We start from the raw sequence: 18,981 nt of genomic DNA, 5'->3' as shown, positions 1-18,981 counted from the left end.
AGCCACATTCATAAAGCAGCTATTGTAGTATCTCCTGATTTCCAATAGAGGTCACTATAGCTCACCTGTTGAGAAACATGGCGCAGCTACTGAATAATGTGGAGTTGTACCGGTTTCAACAAGATCCGTCATTGTATCTTTGAGGTTATGTGTGATGGATTGAAAACATAATGAAAGAAAAAAAAGAACACGGACGCTCCATTGGACAAAATTGATGTAAGGCCTAGTGCAGGGCCTGAGGGGGTGGTGCATGACACAAGGATTCTGTATTAAAATCCCTGTGACAGGCACTGCCCTCTCCAGCAGTTTTGCCAAGAGTGTCCCTTAAAGGAACTACGCCCTTCCACATCTCAAGAGCTGTAGTTATAGGTAAAGGTGGGAGCCTGGAGGGTAACACTTTTGGAACTTTTCCTGCATGGTATGAATGAGACCTGGCTCTTATGTTGGTAATGTAAGGTGTTGGTCATTTACTTTACAGCATCTGGGCAAACAAGTAAAATTAAGTCAATTGATGAAATCCTGATGCCAGTCATTTGTTTGCCACACAGGAAAAGATTGTGTCCAAATCGTCAGACAAAACAGATTTGACCCGCAGAGACTTGGACTCCACAAGACGTGTGAAGGTGTCCAGTGGTATCTGGCACCAAGATGTTAGCAGCAGATCCTTTAAGTCCTTTAAGTCCTGTAGGTTGCGAGGTGCGGCCTCCATGGATCCAACTTTTTCCAGCTCATCCCACAGATGCTCGACCAGATTCCACTGTTCACTTGCTGCCTATTATATCCCACCCCTTGCGAGGTGCCAATATAATGAGATAGTCCATGTTATTCACTTCACCTGTCAGTGGTTTTATTGTTATGGCTGATCGGTAAATATACACCTAGAACACTAGACATAACTGTTACGACATATAGCTAAAAAAACGCTAGTGAAGCTTTGTGCAGTTTTGAGCATTTTATTAAAACTAACATCCCGATTTATAAGAAAATAGATATTTAAGAAGAAGAAAAATACTTTATGCATTACAATATAAATAGAACATAAAAACATAAAGCAGACACATATTACAATGAAACATTTCTTATACATAAATATACATACGTTTTACATTAAATGAAAAAATAGTCATCTGGTTCAAAATTAGCCTGATCTAGAACAGTACTAGGCATAGAACACAGCCTAAAAAGTATACAAATAGGAGAGTCAATTGCCTAAAAGCAACAAATTTACTCTCATAGAGAGGAAATGTAGAGTTTTCTTAAGAAGAATCTAAGAAGTGTAGTACAGGCCGGCTGGAGGGATTATAGTGCACGCTAGCCACAATGTAGTGTTGAGGTAGGGGACTGGTGGAGGATGTCAGGGCTTGGTGGCATTTTTAATGTTTAATAGCCAATGTAGAGGATGTGGCAACTGCATGAACACTCTACACAATAGTCATCCTCTCTAGAACCTGACTTCATGCCCAACAGCATGTTCTGCCCAAAACTAAAGTAAAACTCCAGTCACCATATAAAGTATAAGTCTGCAAGTATGAGACCAATGTCCATACTATAAATACCCTGTTTTTTGTTTTTGTAAGGCCCCCATCATGCATCTTTCCAGCAGCTTGTTCTGGGAGGAGCTTAGTTGTCACATAACTTTAATCAGCTGCCTACTAAAGCTTTTGATTATAGTGAAAGATCATAAGGAGATGAAGTCTGAAACATAAGAAATTATGTGTCATTGAAATAACAGAACTAGCTGCTACAACCTAGAAATCATACTGCAACAGTGAATGCAACCCTATATAATGTTCAGCAAAAAACACATACTTCAAATTCAAATATATCTACTACATTTCAATCAGTGCCTATACCCAGTGCCAAGGTTGCAGATGCCCTTGGGCCTGGTGCTTAAGTGCTAAAGGCCTATCGGCCACATAAGAGGACAGCAGTGCTACAAATCACAACCTGGCCCTGGTACAGATATCGCATTGGGGCCTAGGAGCTTTAGTGTACACTTCCGACTATATCGCCGTCATCCTGACACAAAATACCGTTCCTTTATTCTAGGGTTCAGTTAAAAAGGTTTGTCTGCTTTTTGCAATATTGTTTTGTTAAAAGGGACCCCTGATGAAAAAACGATTACAGGATGTCAGGTTGCTTGGACTGTAAATTGTGGGGGAACCCGTCATCAAATGTTCGATTCCCCAGCAGCGCCACCACTATAAAAATTAAGCATTACACAGTTCTCATTTAAATAAATGGGATCGCCGTGCTGGGTCCTCCAGTAAATGGCGGCGCTCTTTGTAGCCGTTCTCGGCTGAGGCTAATACATGAGCTATCCCCTCTATTACCTCAGCATTCCCTAATAAAGTTTTTAAAATGTTTTTTCTAGAAGATGGCAGGTTCGCCCCCTACTATGGCATCAGCGCAATAACAGTTCTAGGCGTGGGCAGATGTCTCGCCACCGATGTTGGTGAGCATCTGGACATATAAAGTCAGTTTTATTTGACTTCTATAACATGTTTCATAAGAAGTCAATAAAAAAGTAACAATCTGAATATTTTTTAGGTGTTCTGCTAATTTGTTGGCTGCATATTTTAGGGTCCTGCAGTAAAGATTTGCTGATTCCTAAGTACTTAAAATATAGCAGATCCTCCTGTAACCTCTAGTACCAGCAATGGTACAATAAAAAAATATGCTTCATACCGTAATCATAATTTTGAGGTGTTTATAATCACTGTGCTTACTATCACAAATACATCAGAATAATATAGACTATGAAAGGATTCGCCAATATCCATTTCAAAACGGATACAGTATATCTGTCATGGCTCCATTACAAGTGGCGCTAGTGTAAAAAGAGCCATATATCATACGCCCTTCTTCATTCAAAGGCTTAGATGTGCAAAAGAACATGTGACCTAACAGTTTAGCGCTGTCTTTTGAGCCCCCACAATGCACTGCTTAATTAAAACATAGCTTTGGATGTGAATGGCGGAGAAACCCACATAAAATAACTGCCCATTCAAAATGTAAACACGTTATATGCCATACTATCATTCTATCGGTCTTGGTTTACATGCTTCGATTTGATTATTTCTCATGACATCTAGGGCCTAGTTCACACTGAGTTTTTTGGCGCTGTTTTTAACTCATAAACCGCGCCAAAACACGGCCGAAATCGCCTCCCAGAAAGAAACGCTTGCGGGGAAAAAAGCGACATGTTCTTTCTTCACGCGGTTCCGTCTCTGACCTCTTATTGAAATCAATGGGGGGCAGAGAAAGCGTTTTTCGCAGCGTTTTTTTGCCTCAATGGCCGCGGCCAAAAAACGCTGCGAAAACCACGGCAAAGAAAGTGCAGGCAGGTCAAAATCTGCCCCAAAACTCCTGAAGGAATTTTGAAGCAGATTTTTCAGCCTGCAAAAAAAAACTCAGTGTGAACATACCCTAAAGATAAGCAATATATCACTGAAGCAATTGTTTCAACACATAAACTGAAGTTTTTTATTGACTTGCCTGTAAATAATATTTGTATAGACATCACATTATGATGTCAGAACCTGACAATTATACAGAGATGAGTGGCGCTACATGGGCACTACTTATCTCTTCCTGAAGCAGTCTGTCATAGTTGGCTTTTGTAGGAAGTTCCTGTTTCTGTACCAACCACTGACTGACTGAGATGTAGTGTTCTCCCTCTCTTCAAAAAGAGGTTCTTTAGCAGCTGCAGTGTGTATTATACATACGTATACGCAGGGCCGGCATCAGCACCCAGCGAACGCAGGAAAGTACAGAGGCCCACTACCCTAGGGGGGGCCTACTCGGCCGCCGGGTGCTGATGCTGCCGTCATGGCTCCTCTAGGAGTGGCATCCCCGGCCAAAGCATTGGCGACGCTTTTGTTGGGGATTCCGCTCCTAGACGGAGCCCCTGTCTAGGAGCGGAATCCCCCCAGAGCGTTTCCGACGCTCTGGCCGGGGATTCCGCTTCAGGAGGAGTCACTGATGTCACTACCCGTATATGGACAGTGACATTAAGGAACCTCTCCAGGAGCAGAATTCCCGGAAAGATCGTTGCCGGGGATTCCACTCCTGGAGAAGCCCCTGACGTCACTAACCATATATAGACAGTGATGTCAGGGGCTCCTCCAGGTGAGGAATCCACGGCAAGAGCATTGACACTACCTACGAGGGGGACTGTGTGGCACTACCTACGTGGGGGGTTGTGTGGAACTACCTATGAGGGGGCTGTGTGGCACTACCTATGAGGGGGCTGTGTGGCACTACCTATGAGGGGGCTGTGTGGCACTATCTACAGGGGGCACTGTGGCACTATCTACTCAGGGCACTAAATATATGGGGGCGAAAAATGGGGGCCTAACTTCTATATGGGGGCATAAACAGGGCCTAACTTCTATATGGGGGCACAAACTGACGTTTTACTGCCAACGTGAGTTCCCCTGCAAAGGGGCCCACTAAGTCTGTGTCGCCAAAGGGCCTAAATTAACCTGAAGCCGGTCCTGCCTATACGTACACCTACCACTGCAGAACATCATAATACAAACTTGAATTGATGCAGAACTAATTGAAAAGGATGAAGTTTTATATCACCCATTAGTGGACCAGAATCTCTTCCTTATGCTTCAAAAAGAGGTTCTGCAGCAGTTTATGTGTATATTTTAAGGAATAATGCATCTTACTATAAATTATACAGAATATTAGAAATCAAGCCAGAGTTCTGTGACTACTGTAAATGCGCTCGGCATGCAGCCTTGTGGGTTTTTTTTATGGTCACGGAGCACCAGGTGACTGGTAATATTCTTATAATTGACAGTAAGGGATACATTATCTCATATACTGTACAATAGACAGATTGCAAATCAGAGCTTTACATAATCTTGATGTTGACATAGAATGTAATGTGTATGGGTGCTGAAACCATCCCCCGCCAGCAGACCAGGATCCCACAGGTAAAAATTTTACCTGTCTGACATGACTTACCCTCCCTGCTCTATTAAAATAACCTGCGTGCTTACCCAAACTGAACAAGCACATTATTGGGGACGTTAGGGAACATATAATAGCTGTTTGACACACAGCCGTCTAAGGTGACGAGCCATACTGCAAATAACAGAGAGGAAATATATTATTATAAATAAATATAACTCAGATGAAAGCCAACGGCACTTTCCTAATTGCAGGTTGCGCAGTTATGCAGCTTCATACAGTTCTGTATTAAATGCCCACAAAGCATCATCTGCGGTTACAATTTCATTCCGGATCAAAGAGGTTGACCAGCCACATACTGTCCATTTTCCTCCAAAGAGTGCTTTAAAATAACAAGAGGTAATACTCACCTTATTAATCCCCTGCCGACGCTGCCGGGGTACCCACCGTTCTCTGTGGTTGCTGCTCCAGCAATGACATGTCAACACGACATGTGACCGCTGCAGTTAATCACTGGCTGTGGTGGTGACGTGTTGACACCCCTGAAATCACTGATACGGCCAGTGACACGTCATCGATGGAGAAGGAAGAACAGAAAACAGCCGGTACCCCGGTAGCGTTAGCACAGTAGTGGCAGGGGATTAGTAAGGTGAGTATTACTTATTTTGTAATTTTATAGCGCTGTAAGTTGTTTGTAAAAATTGTATGTTGCTGGCAACCCCTTTAAATATTTTTTGGCTATTGCAGACATTCTCTTTGATGTATGACATTAAAATCATATATTGTTATTAGATTCTGGTGAACATTGCGGTCTATGATCTATAATTCACCCTGCTTTGCTTTCCTTGAGCTTGTAAACCACTTGAGGATGGCAGTACCAGCTGTACTGGCAACAATGCATAGAGCCCCACCGATTGTCAGCCATGTGGGTATGCGGTGAAGGAAAAGGGCCTGAAAAATAAAGGCAAAAACCACATCCATGGTCCTCATGACAGATACTGGCCCGGCTTTCTCAATCTGTAAAGCTTTTACCAGGAAGATTTGGCCTCCCAGGCCCAGAATGCCTATGAATACCAGAAGCAATCTGTCTAGTCCACAATAAGGCAAACTCCAGGCGCCAATGACAAACAGGGCAATGACGCACTCGATGAGGCCGATGATAGCATAGTACCAGATGGACAGTAGATAGTGCACAGATTTGCCCATTTTTCTAAGCACCACAAGAGTTAATGAAGCACCAATTGCACTAGCCACCGCAGCGATAGTTCCCTTCATGTGGTTGGAGTATTCATCTTCAAGGCTGTCATTGTTTGGCCCAAACAAAAATGGGGGCCGAGCTATAAGAACGACTCCTGTTATGGTGAAGAACATGAACATTATGTCCCAGACAGTACATTTCTCCTTGAGGAATATGCAGGCAAATATGCAAGTAAAGGCCGGGCTGCTGAATGTGATAACAGTGGCGTCTGCCAAGGGCATGGACTGAACAGCGTAATATAGCAGTATCATAGCAGTGGAGCCGAGAAGCCCTCTTAGGAAAAGGAAAATTCTTTGATCCTTGGGTCCTAAAAATCCGACCCTGTAAATGATAAAAGGCAGAATATTTACCATAGAAAGATAAAATTATGGCCTTAAAGGGACCTGTCACCAGCATTTCACCTATTGAACTTTACTTATCCCTCATTGGCCGCTGCTATAAAAAGTTCATTGACTCTTTTATGCTCATTCGCATACGGTGTGGGAAGACTAAAAAAAATTGAATACTAAAGCTACAGAGCCGACTAAGAAGACAATTATAGGTTATATAGAAATTATTTTTCACTCACTACCACCAGGTATTGCTGGTTTAATAGGTGAAATGCTGGTGACAGGTTCCCTTTAACTTCTTCATGGGCAGAACATTGAGTAAGAACTGCAAGGTGGCTCCATGTTCCTAGCCCCTGTTTAATAGTATCCACTCTACATGTGACATGCATTAATCTTTTTACAGTTCATATCTATTATGTAATGTTATGAGAACATCAAAATTATTATTGTTCCTTACTAGCTATTCTTATTGAATTAGTATATCTGCCACAGTAGGACCTTTGGAAACCAAAGTGTTAACTTGCCCTGACAGGTCACGTGTTAATGAGCACACGATTTAAAATCGGACACACATTATTGGAGGAGAAGCTATGAGTAAGAACCAGATGGTTCGAAACGTGTAAGCATTCTTCCCTGGGAATTTCATTTGTTGTTCTTTTAATGTGACACAATAAAGCAGTATTGATTTTATTTGGATCGTGTGTCGGACCACTCTTTGTTATTGTGGATTACTATCTACCCCCCCCCCCCCGACCTGGAACCTCTGTACGAAGCACCGATGTGATATCAGCGTGGTATTCTAGATCATACGTATGGTGAGCAGACCAATACTTTTTGTACATACTTTTTAAAAGTGTTCCTTAAAGGGCGTGACTTAGCAGAAAATGGCATGGCTTGCCAGAAAGGGGCGTGTCTTAACATGCGCCAAAAATACATAAAAAAACAGGCACAAAATTCCGGTGAAAAAATAAGCCAAATCTAAAGTGGTATATGAAAGAGAAAAGTGTCTAACAGATCACGCAAGGTGCACCAAAGTGATCATGAACCCAAAAAAAAGGTTGCGCATTTTGTGCCAGCTTCATCTCTGTACTGCTTTCTGCTTCTATAACCCATAAGGGATCTCCTCTCCCTAGTGCTGACTGACAACGATGCTGAGGAGTTTGTGATTTACAAATCCATCCTATTGCAGAACAGTCTGTGTAATTCCTCTACAGTCTAATACTGACAGCCTGTGTAATCTGCCCTCCCTGAAAACTTGGATGCTTTCTCCCCTCTCCTCACTCTGATTTCCCACGTACAACCTCCTCTCCCTCATGCTGCTATCTCTAACACTAAGAGCAGAGAGGGAGTTAGAAGAGAGAGCAGATAATGTCAGCTCCCATCGTCAGTGTGCTGTCCAGTTTATGTTAGAATTTGCAGGATAGCCAGCTATGTACAGGAGTTACACAGACTCTACAGCAACAAAATGGTTACAAATTTTTCATGAAAACTATTTAGAATGTTGCTAAATTTTACATTTAGATAGAAAATAAACAAAAAAAATCAGTGCAAAGGTGTGTAAAGAGTTTAAGTTGGCCATAGACATGTAATAACTGTTGAACAAACACGCTTTCGGCGGACAGATATATTTCTCCAGGTTAGCCAAATGGCCATATTATATCTATAGTGAGAGCGGAATGAGCGTCATTTAGACAAATCTGGTGCCATTTTTCTTGGGAAGCATCTGGATTTGACAGGTTGAAATCCAACCTATTTGATCCCTCTTTCCTCTGGTGGCAGACTTGGGGGGGACAGTCTGCCAGTCACCCTAGACATGGTATTCCCAGGAATTACTATTTAAGCTATTCCCCAATAAATCAAGTCATAAATTCTGCAAATATTTTGAGACCAACCCTAATTCTAAACAATATTTTTCACAACAGATTTTATACTTCGTCCTGTGACTTACTTGTAATAAATTAAACCCGGAAGCACAAAGAGCATCTGGAAAACACAGCGAATCGCACTGATTTGTACAGAATGCATATCTTCAATTTTCTTAACCAGCAAAGAGCTAGATGAGAAGAACAAAGCTGACAAAATGGTGTAGTAGATGCCAAGACCCGGACAAGCGCATTTCTTTTTGCCTGTAAAGCAAATAAAAACAGCAATTATATATATCAGAAAGGTATAAGAAGACTAATGCACTTGTATTAAATGTGAGAGAATTTACCCCTAAAATAAAATATTCCCAGGGCTTGATCTCTTTTGTAAACTACACAAAATCTGGGAAAGCTGGGTGGCAACCAATATGACCACCATTACAGGTCCCAAGGGGGTTGTCACCCAGCTCTCCCAGACGCCTGAATTACATATTCCTATTCTGAGGTCTGCATAAATCCTTACATTTTTAGGAGTTAAAGGGGTTTTCCCATGAGAGCCATTTGTGACATATCCAAAGGCCCCGTTCTAGAGATAGGTGTGGGTCCCAGAGGTGGGACCCACATCTATCTGACATTTATGACATATCCTGTGGATATGTCATAAATGTCTCTGATGGGAAAACCCCTTTAACCCTTTAGTGACCACCAATACGCCTTTTCACGTTTGTCACTAAGGCTTAGGCTAGGCCGTCGCCTTTTTACGTGAGCCTAGTCTAAGTCCTGCACGGGCGTCCCGTGCAGGCTGGAGCCGGGGCTCAGCTGACTAATGACAGCTGGGCTCCTGCTCCAACACCCGCGATCGAAGTTTACTTTGATCGCGGCCGTTTAACCTGTTAAATGCCGCCGTCAATAGCGACCGTGGCATTTAACTTGTTTACAGAGGGAGTGAGCTCCCCCTGTCACCCATCGGCGGCCCGCAAATGCAATCGCGGGTCTCCGATGGGGTGTCATGGCAGCCGGGGGCTTGATAAAAGCACCCAGGTCTGCCCTGGACATATGTCTGTTAGGACGTGCCTCCGGGTGCCGGAGGCACGTCCTAATAGATTGCCTGTCAGATTTACACTGACAGGCAATGATGCTCTGGTATACAAAGTATACCAAAGCAATATAGCAGCGATCTGAAGATCGCACAGTAAAGTCACCTTGTGGGTCTAATAAAATAAGTAATAAATGTGAAATAGAGATTAATAATAAAAATTACAGTAAAAAAATAAATCCATTTTTTTCCATAAAAAGTGGTTTTATTTAGTAAAAGTGTAAAAAATAAGTAAAAGTACACATATATGGTATCGCCGCGACCGTAATGACTCAATTAATAAAGTTAATATGTAATTTAAACCACAAGGTGAACACCGTAAAAGAAAAACGCAAAAAACAATGGCGAAATTGCAATTTTTTTTCCATTGCCCCCCAAAAAAGTCAGAATAAAAATGAATCAATAAGTCCCATGCACCCCAAAACAGTACCAATCAAAACTACGTCTCATCCCGCAAAAAAACAAGCCCAAAAAATCACTACATTGATGGAAAAATAAAACAGTTACGGCTCTTGGAAAGCAAAGATGCAAAAACAAATAATTTTAGTTCAAAAGAGTTTTTATTGTGCAAAAGTCGTAAAACATAAAAAAACCTCTACATATGTGGTATCGCCGTAATCGTACCGACCCATAGAATAAAGGTAACTTTTTATTTATGCCGCACAGTGAACGACGTCAATTTAAACCGCATAGAACAATGGCGGAATTTCAGTTTTTTTTTTTATAATCCCCCCAAAAAAAGTTAATAAAAGCTAGGAGATCCTTTCGTTACAAAACATCAGTGTAAATAAAAAGGACCGATTAATGTCAAATCACATTTCTGATAATAAAAGTGAAAAACTGACAGGCAAGTTAAAGTGTATGTTCACAAATGCCAGAAGTCTAGCAAGCAAAATGGGGGAGCTGGAGGCCTTGATACTGGAAGAAAATATAGATATAGTTGGTGTTGCTGAAACATGGCTGGACTCTTCACATGACTGGGCTGTAAATCTACAGGGTTTTACACTTTTTCGTAAAGACAGGACAAATAGGAAAGGTGGTGGTGTATGTCTGTATGTGAGAAGTGATATGAAGGCGAGTGTGAAAGAGACAATAGTGGGTGAAGACTGTGAGGAGGTTGAAACCTTGTGGGTGGAACTAGAAAGGGAGGTAAACACTGAAAAAATTACTTTTGGTGTAATCTATAGACCCCCCAATATAACTGAGGAGATGGAAGGTCAGATATATAAACAGATGGAGCGGGCTGCACAGGCGGGTACTGTAGTGATAATGGGAGATTTTAATTTCCGGGATATTAATTGGTGTCATGGTTCGGCTTCAACTGCAAAGGGGAGACATTTCCTCAACCTGTTGCAGGAAAATTTTATGGGCCAGTTTGTGGAAGACCCGACTAGAGGTGAAGCTCTGTTGGATCTGGTCATTTCTAATAATGCAGATCTTGTTGGGAATGTCAATGTTCGTGAAAACCTCGGTAACAGTGATCATAATATAGTTACATTTTACCTATACTGTAAAAAACAAACGCAGGCTGGGAGGGCAAAAACATTTAATTTTAAGAAAGCCAATTTCCCCAGGATGAGGGCTGCAATTCAGGATATAGACTGGGAAGAACTAATGTCAAATAATGGAACAAATGATAAATGGGAGATTTTCAAATCTACTTTGAGTTATTATAGTGCAAAATTTATTCCTACAGGTAATAAGTATAAACGACTCAAATTAAACCCCACATGGCTTACACCTTCTGTGAAAGGGGCAATACATGACAAAAAAAGGGCATTTAAAAAATACAAATCTGAGGGTACAGCTGTAGCCTTTGTAAAATATAAAGAGCTTAATAAAATATGTAAAAATGTAATAAAATTAGCAAAAATACAAAATGAAAGGCAGGTGGCCAAGGATAGTAAAACAAATCCTAAAAAATTCTTCAAGCATATAAATGCAAAAAAGCCAAGGTCTGAACATGTAGGACCCCTAGATAATGGTAATGGGGAGTTGATCACAGGGGATCAAGAGAAGGCAGAGTTACTAAATGGGTTCTTTAGCTCTGTATATACAACAGAAGAAAGAGCAGCTGATGTAGCCGGTGCCAGTGCTGTTAATATATCAGTTGATATACTGAATTGGATGAATGTAGAGATGGTCCAAGCTAAATTAAATAAAATAAATGTGCACAAGGCTCCGGGACCAGATGGGTTACACCCTAGAATTCTTAAAGAGCTTAGTTCAGTTATTTCTGTCCCCCTTTTCATAATATTCAGAGAATCTCTAGTGACTGGTATAGTGCCAAGGGACTGGCGCAGGGCAAATGTGGTGCCTATTTTCAAAAAGGGCTCTAGGTCTTCCCCGGGTAATTATAGACCAGTAAGCTTAACATCCATCGTGGGGAAAATGTTTGAGGGGCTATTGAGGGACTATATACAGGATTATGTGACAATAAATAGCATTATAAGTGACAGCCAGCACGGTTTTACTAAGGACAGAAGTTGTCAAACTAACCTAATCTGTTTTTATGAAGAGGTGAGCAGAAGTTTAGACAGAGGGGTCGCTGTGGATTTAGTGTTTTTGGACTTTGCAAAGGCATTTGACACTGTCCCCCATAGACGCCTAATGGGTAAATTAAGGACTATAGGTTTAGAAAATATAGTTTGTAATTGGATTGAGAATTGGCTCAAGGACCGTATCCAGAGAGTTGTGGTCAATGATTCCTACTCTGAATGGTCCCCGGTTATAAGTGGTGTACCCCAGGGTTCAGTGCTGGGACCACTATTATTCAACTTATTTATTAATGATATAGAGGAAGGGATTAATAGCACTATTTCTATTTTTGCAGATGACACCAAGCTATGTAATATAGTTCAGACTATGGAAGATGTTCATGAATTACAGGCAGATTTAAACAAACTAAGTGTTTGGGCGTCCACTTGGCAAATGAAGTTTAATGTAGATAAATGTAAAGTTATGCATCTTGGTACCAACAACCTGCATGCATCATATGTCCTAGGGGGAGCTACACTGGCGGATTCACTTGTTGAGAAGGATCTGGGTGTTCTTGTAAATCATAAACTCAATAACAGCATGCAGTGTCAATCAGCTGCTTCAAAGGCCAGCAGGATATTGTCGTGTATTAAAAGAGGCATGGACTCGCGGGACAGGGATGTAATATTACCACTTTACAAAGCATTAGTGAGGCCCCATCTAGAATATGCAGTTCAGTTCTGGGCTCCAGTTCATAGAAAGGATGCCCTGGAGTTGGAAAAAATACAAAGAAGAGCAACGAAGCTAATAAGGGGCATGGAGAATTTAAGTTATGAGGAAAGATTGAAAGAATTAAACCTATTTAGCCTTGAAAAAAGAAGACTAAGGGGGGACATGATTAACTTATATAAATATATTAATGGCACATACAAAAAATATGGTGAAATCCTGTTCCTTGTAAAACCCCCTCAAAAAACAAGGGGGCACTCCCTCCGTCTGGAGAAAAAAAGGTTCAAGCTGCAGAGGCGACAAGGCTTCTTTACAGTGAGAACTGTGAATTTATGGAATAGCCTACCGCAGGAGCTGGTCACAGCAGGGACAGTAGATGGCTTTAAAAAAGGGTTAGATAATTTCCTAGAACAAAAAAATATTAGCTCCTATGTGTAGAAATTTTTCCTTCCCTTTTCCCTTCCCTTGGTTGAACTTGATGGACATGTGTCTTTTTTCAGCCGTACTAACTATGTAACTATGTAACTATGTAACTATGTAACTATGTAATAAAAAAATCATATGTACCCTAAAATTGTGCTATTAAAAAGTACAACTAATCCCGCAAAAAACAAAACCTTATACAGCTATGTAGACGGAAAAATAAAAAAGTTATAGCTCTTTGAATGCGACTATAGAAAAACGAATAAAATAGCTTGGTCATTAGGGCCTAAAATGGGCTGGTCACTAAGGGGTTAAGAACGACTTAAAATTCTAGGTACTTGTTCGACAAAGACAACCACTTCCAAAACAGAAGCTTCCCCAGGGAATAACAGCTGATTGCATCGGGTATGGCTTCTCTAACCCCTAGTGATAGATCTCGGTGAGACAACCTTTTAAAGAGGATCTGTCACTAGTTTATTAATTCCCTATCTCCTAACTAATCTAATATGGCTATGTAATATGTAATTATCTGTAATGCAAGACACTAATGATCACGGAGATGATTGATGGGGATGAGCGGTCGTCACTCTGATCGCTTGTCCCCATACATTATTATCATGTCGGCAGTGCTTCTCAATGTTTACACCGGTAGATGCGCTGCCGACAACGATAATCATTTACTTTTTTAAAACGATACGACCTGCAGATGATTGAGTGTTTGCTCGTTCATCTGCTGATCGTTCCCGTTTACACAGGGCAATTATCGGCAACGAGCGTTATATTAACGGTCGTCTGCCCGATAATCGTCCTGTGTAAAACCCCCTTTAACCTTCGGTCTTATTTCCTTGAACAACGCAGGTAAATACAATCTATCGTTCTCATCAATGAGGAAGGTTAGACGGGGGAGGCTGAGAGGAAGTCCAGAAAAATATATGTGCCCGCACGATCTCTACTTCACTTATCTCCAGTTGTAAGAAACTCCAGAAACTTTGGCCTACATATGAATGGGAGATATCGCAGCTATTTTCTGGGCTTTGTACTGAAGGTTTAGTGACGGTGTGGACAACTTGTACTAAGCCTTGTTTCCCGGAACGCTGCAGTAGGTGCTATAATCTGTGATGGTTAAAGTCCTGTAATAATTGTAGAAGATAAGATCTAATAAAAGTCAATTACACTGAGAAATTAGGACTGAGGACATGTGAACTGTGAGCTCAGGGAACCACATGCACTTTCCACATGGATTGCCCAGTGGTTGCATAAGAAAAGATTTGTGCACAGTCATCCTGATGTTCATTTTATAACTTCTTCCTACAGCCCCGGGCGTCTGTCTCTACAATTCAAGTCAGACACCAGCAGATAAAGAAACAATATTCACACTTAATATATGTATATGTATTCTGTATGAAAATAGTGCATGATGCATTGCTGTTATTTCTTTTGGGATCTGTCCCATTAGGACAAAACTATGATGCTTAGTGACTGTGCCTACAGGGAGTCTGAGGTATTTCTGAAATCCACCTCCTGTCTCATCAGATGCTCATGCTGCTACATTGCTCCCATGCTTTACACTGCAGCTCTGCTTGTTCCGATTATTATTATTATTATTATTATTATTATTATTATTATTAGGATTAGGAATATTATTATTATTGCTATCATTATTATGACCCCTTTTATTTTTTTGTCGTTTATAATGATTTGTAGCACTGCTGCTCTGCTTGTTTAAATTGGCTGCTGAGTATAAATACAAACCATTATAAACTAAAAAAAAATAACATGGGTTCTAATAATAATAATAATAATAATGAGGCCAGGTTCCCGCGTAGCGTAAACATAAACTTCTGTGTGGAAAGTCTGCAACATTTTTAGTAGCAGCAGATGGGTGAGATTTAGAAAATCTCATGCCTACGCTGTGGAAAAAAAAACATTGCCTAACATAGGTCCATGCGTATCACGGATGTAAAATAAGGTTGTGTGAATAAGGCCTAAACATTAATAAATTGACCTGCAGTGCAGAATTTAATTCCGCAGCTTGTCAATTTATACTGCGTTTTAGTTGATATTTCGTTGCGGGTTTTCCTCATTGAATTCAATGGGGATGCAAAATCTACAACAGAAAACCAAGTGTTGTGACTTTTGCGACGTACTCGCAGCGATTACGCTGCAAAAATTGAAACTACGGATAACAAAAAAAAGATCATACTTACCCAGATTGACCTCCTTCTTCCTGTAGTACCGCCTCCTAAGATGACGTTTCATCCCATGTGACCGGTGCAATGGCCTGCAACGTCATCGAAGGAAGCCGGACTTCGCGCAGAGAAGATAGAGGGGGTAAGTATGAGCATTTTTTTCCGCAATGGAAATTCCATTTGAAAAACCCCACCACAGTGTGGTACAATTTTCCGGACTAAATGCAATTTGGCTTCTAGGTCGGAAACGCTGCGTGATGGTTACGCAGCGTATCCAACCCGTGGGAACCCAGCTTAATAATAATAGTAATAAAAAACTATCATCATCTGATCGGTAGTGAGTTTGACGTCTGGGACCCCCATCAATCATGAGACTAAAGGGGCTGCAGTGCTACGTCACCTTCAAAGTTTTCCCTGTATAGCAGCACTCCTGGACAGAATTGCAGCCCCTTCACTCTCAGGATTGTGGGAGTTCCAGAGTTCGGACCCCCATTGATCAGAAAGTGAGGGCATATCTAAGAAATATGCAGAGACTTTATGGGATATGAATAACCCTTTAAACCACCAGTGAGGCACAGGAGATGATTCAGGTAACTACTACTATACTACCCAGCAGTGATGTGGGGGGTAGAGCTGGGCAGCTGGCTGGGAATAAAGACGCCATCAGCAGAATGTATTATTTATGGTGGTATTCTAGGTATGAAATGAGCGGGTAACATGACAGACCACTGCTCACCCCATTCAGAGAATATCCGTGCCTAAATTCTACTGATCGCATTGGGAGGGAATTAGAATTTCCCACATCAGTCCTGCCTTATAAAAGGTACGGTCCCACGTTACCACGGTTTTACTGCAGTTTTGTAGCAAATTTCGTGTGCTTTTTAATTATTTTTAAAAACGCATATTCAAAATCGCCACGGTTTTGCAATGTGGTTTTTGGCTGTACGGTTATGCAAGGACACAGACACATATCCTTGGCATCTGGGGGCACCTATGGCAGGTGAGCTGTTATAATGGCCTCCTTGTCTAGCACATTGTTATTTCGGTATCTGTGACACACTATTTTGGTGGCATCTCTATCAGGTATATTGTTATGATGACATCTATGACTGACAGGCACACTGTTATAAGGGAATCTGTGGCATGTACATTGTTATGTGGGCATCAATAGTAGCTTCAGTGTCATAAGGGCACCAATGGGGGTACACTTATGAGCGTATCAACAAAAGGTATACTGTTATAAGGGCACCCATGGGGGTACACTTATGTGGAGAACAAAAGTAGGTATAATTTTATGAGGGCATCAATGGCAGGTATACTGTTATGAGGGCATCAATCGCAGGTATACTGTTATGAGGGCATCAATGGCAGGTATACTGTTATGAGGTCACTAATTGTTGGCACACTGATCTGAGAGCATTAATGGCAGGTATACTGTTATGAGGGCATTGATGGTGGTTACACTGTTAGGGTATGTTCACACGCAGTGGTTTCAGACGTAATTCGGGCCATTTACACCTCGAATTACGCCTGAAAAAACGGCACCATTATGCCTCCAAACATCTGCCCATTGCTTGCAATGGGATTTACGATGTTCTGTTCCCACGAGGCGTGATTTTACGCGTCGTTGTCAAAATACGGCGCGTAAAATGACGCTGAGTCAAAAAAAGTGCAGGTAATTTCTTGGGACGTTTTTGGAGCCGTTTTTCATTGACTCCATTGAAAAACAGCTAAAAAACGGCCGTAAAATACGCCACGAAAAACGCGAGTTGCTACAAAAACGTCTGAAAATCAGGAGCTGTTTTCACTTGAAAACAGCTCTGTATTTTCAGACGTTTTTTGCTAAGCGTGTGTACATACCCTTATGAGGACCCCTATGACAGGAACATTATTATGTAAGTATCCTTGACTAATACACTTGGCACCTGTTGCTGGCACAACGTTATGGGGTAATCTGGGCAGGTACACTATAAATTATAAAGCAACATAATTTTATCCAAGATGTGCATGAGATAATATACAAGCATTACAATATACCAGGGTTATACACTACAATATAGTAATAAACCCCTGTATACTCGATAATATATCATACACCCCTATATACACTACAATATATCATATAATAATGTATACACTACAATATATGATATACCCCTGAATGCTCTACATTAAAGTCATATACCCCTGTATAATCTACATTACAGTGATATAACCCTGTATACTGTGCATTAGTCATATACTCCTGTATAATCTACATTACAGTGATATAACCCTGTATACTGTGCATTAGTCATATACCCCTGTATAATCTACATTACAGTGATATAACCCTGTATACTGTGCATTAGTCATATACTCCTGTATATCTTTTACTACAATTATATGCTCCTGTATACTCTACATTAGTCATTACACTTTATACTCTACATTACAGTCATTTACCCCTATATACATTACAGTCATAGATGTGAATACTGTGATAGATAGATAGATAGATAGATAGATAGATAGATAGATAGATAGATAGATAGATAGATAGATAGATAGATAGATAGATAGATAGATAATGGCATTAAGGACTGCTTATAGATGGATTATATAAGGAGCCCCTCACCAGTCTTCTCATCTATCACCATCAGGTGTACGCAGCAGGGCTTATGGTCTTCTGTGTCTCCGCTTGGGGGACATCCAGAGGAGAAGGGACTGTCACCTGGATCTGCACTGTCCCCCTCTGCATTGACCCCACAGTTATTGTCACTGTCCCGCATGGATTTCTGCAGGCAGCCATTTTTATCTGGAGGTGGAATACGGCCCAGTTCTTCTAGATCTATAACCTCCGGCTCCTCTTCACTAACTTCCCGGTCATCGCAGCCCATGGCGGCCCCGGTATCCTGTCACGCCGGTAGTCTGTGTGCGCTCAGTGCGATCATCCCGGTGATAGTGCTTTAGAGACGGCCACAGGTGGCAGCAGAGAGTCGGAGCCGGCAGGAGACTGCGCTGAGGGGGCGGGGCGTGGACAGTGACATTGATACAGAACGTTCTACAGAACGATACATTGTATAATACCGGTACTTAGTGCGCAAAATAAAGGAGTTACTATTTGTAAACATTTCCTGTAGTAGCCTGCAGTGACGTATCCCATAAAAGAAACACATGGTATTATTATAATGTATTTACTTTCTATTATACTGCCCAATAGACACCTATTGAACAAATAGCTTTTTTTTATTTATTAAGGATAGCGAATTGGGTAAACCTGGCCATAGATGTAAATATGAGGCCACAATATGACGATCATTCATATTTTTCTTCCTAAAGAAGAATTTGCCATTTGCCATGGTTTTTAAAAACGGGCGTGTAAAAAACGCCCCGTGGGAATTGAACGCCGTTTTTCCCATTGAAATCAATGGCCAGATGTTTGGATGTGTTCAGCCGCCGCATTTTTAGCAGTTTTTCGGGACGTTTACGGCCTGAAAAACGGCTGAAAATAGCCCGTATGAACATACCCTTATGCTATTATCTTCTCCGTTCCAGCTGCCGTTATGCCACGTGACCCGCACTCTGACTATCCGAATCCTACAGCATCTCCTGTGTGGTCCGGAAGTCTCTATGCATTCCTAAGAGACTCTCAATGTGAGACACATAGGAATGAATAGAGAGACTGACTTCCGGTCCCCACAAAAGACGC

General features: G+C 41.3%; 2 protein-coding genes across 3 annotated transcripts in view; one reads left to right on the top strand and one right to left on the bottom strand.

The window, feature by feature from the left end:
• RBP4 (retinol binding protein 4) overlaps positions 1-18,981 on the top strand; it is a 349,798-nt gene that overhangs the window by 163,955 nt on the left and 166,862 nt on the right. The gene's annotated exons all lie outside the window — the stretch shown is intronic.
• SLC35G1 (solute carrier family 35 member G1) lies at positions 1,058-18,214 on the bottom strand. The gene is made up of 3 exons (XM_075841024.1): positions 17,908-18,214; positions 8,462-8,639; positions 1,058-6,505 (listed from the first exon to the last, which is right to left on the bottom strand). Exons 1-3 carry the CDS (start codon positions 18,167-18,169, stop codon positions 5,746-5,748), a joined length of 1,200 nt encoding a protein of 399 aa, XP_075697139.1. The 5' UTR covers positions 18,170-18,214; the 3' UTR covers positions 1,058-5,745.

Source organism: Rhinoderma darwinii, chromosome 11, assembly GCF_050947455.1.
Source record: "Rhinoderma darwinii isolate aRhiDar2 chromosome 11, aRhiDar2.hap1, whole genome shotgun sequence".
NCBI classification, from domain to species: Eukaryota; Metazoa; Chordata; class Amphibia; order Anura; family Rhinodermatidae; genus Rhinoderma; species Rhinoderma darwinii.
The sequence above is the reverse complement of the archived record's forward strand: the minus strand, read 5'-3'. Positions and strand labels throughout refer to the sequence as shown.

Excerpts from the sequence above, each read along its gene's own strand:
- SLC35G1 (XM_075841024.1), bottom strand. The coding sequence starts at position 18,169 with ATGGGCTGCGATGACCGGGAAGTTAGTGAAGAGGAGCCGGAGGTTATA. Across the intron at positions 8,640-17,907 it reads GGTGATAGATGAGAAGACTG|GCAAAAAGAAATGCGCTTGT; the intron begins GTGAGGGGCTCC and ends TTTGCTTTACAG. Across the intron at positions 6,506-8,461 it reads CCGGGTTTAATTTATTACAA|GGTCGGATTTTTAGGACCCA; the intron begins GTAAGTCACAGG and ends TATCATTTACAG.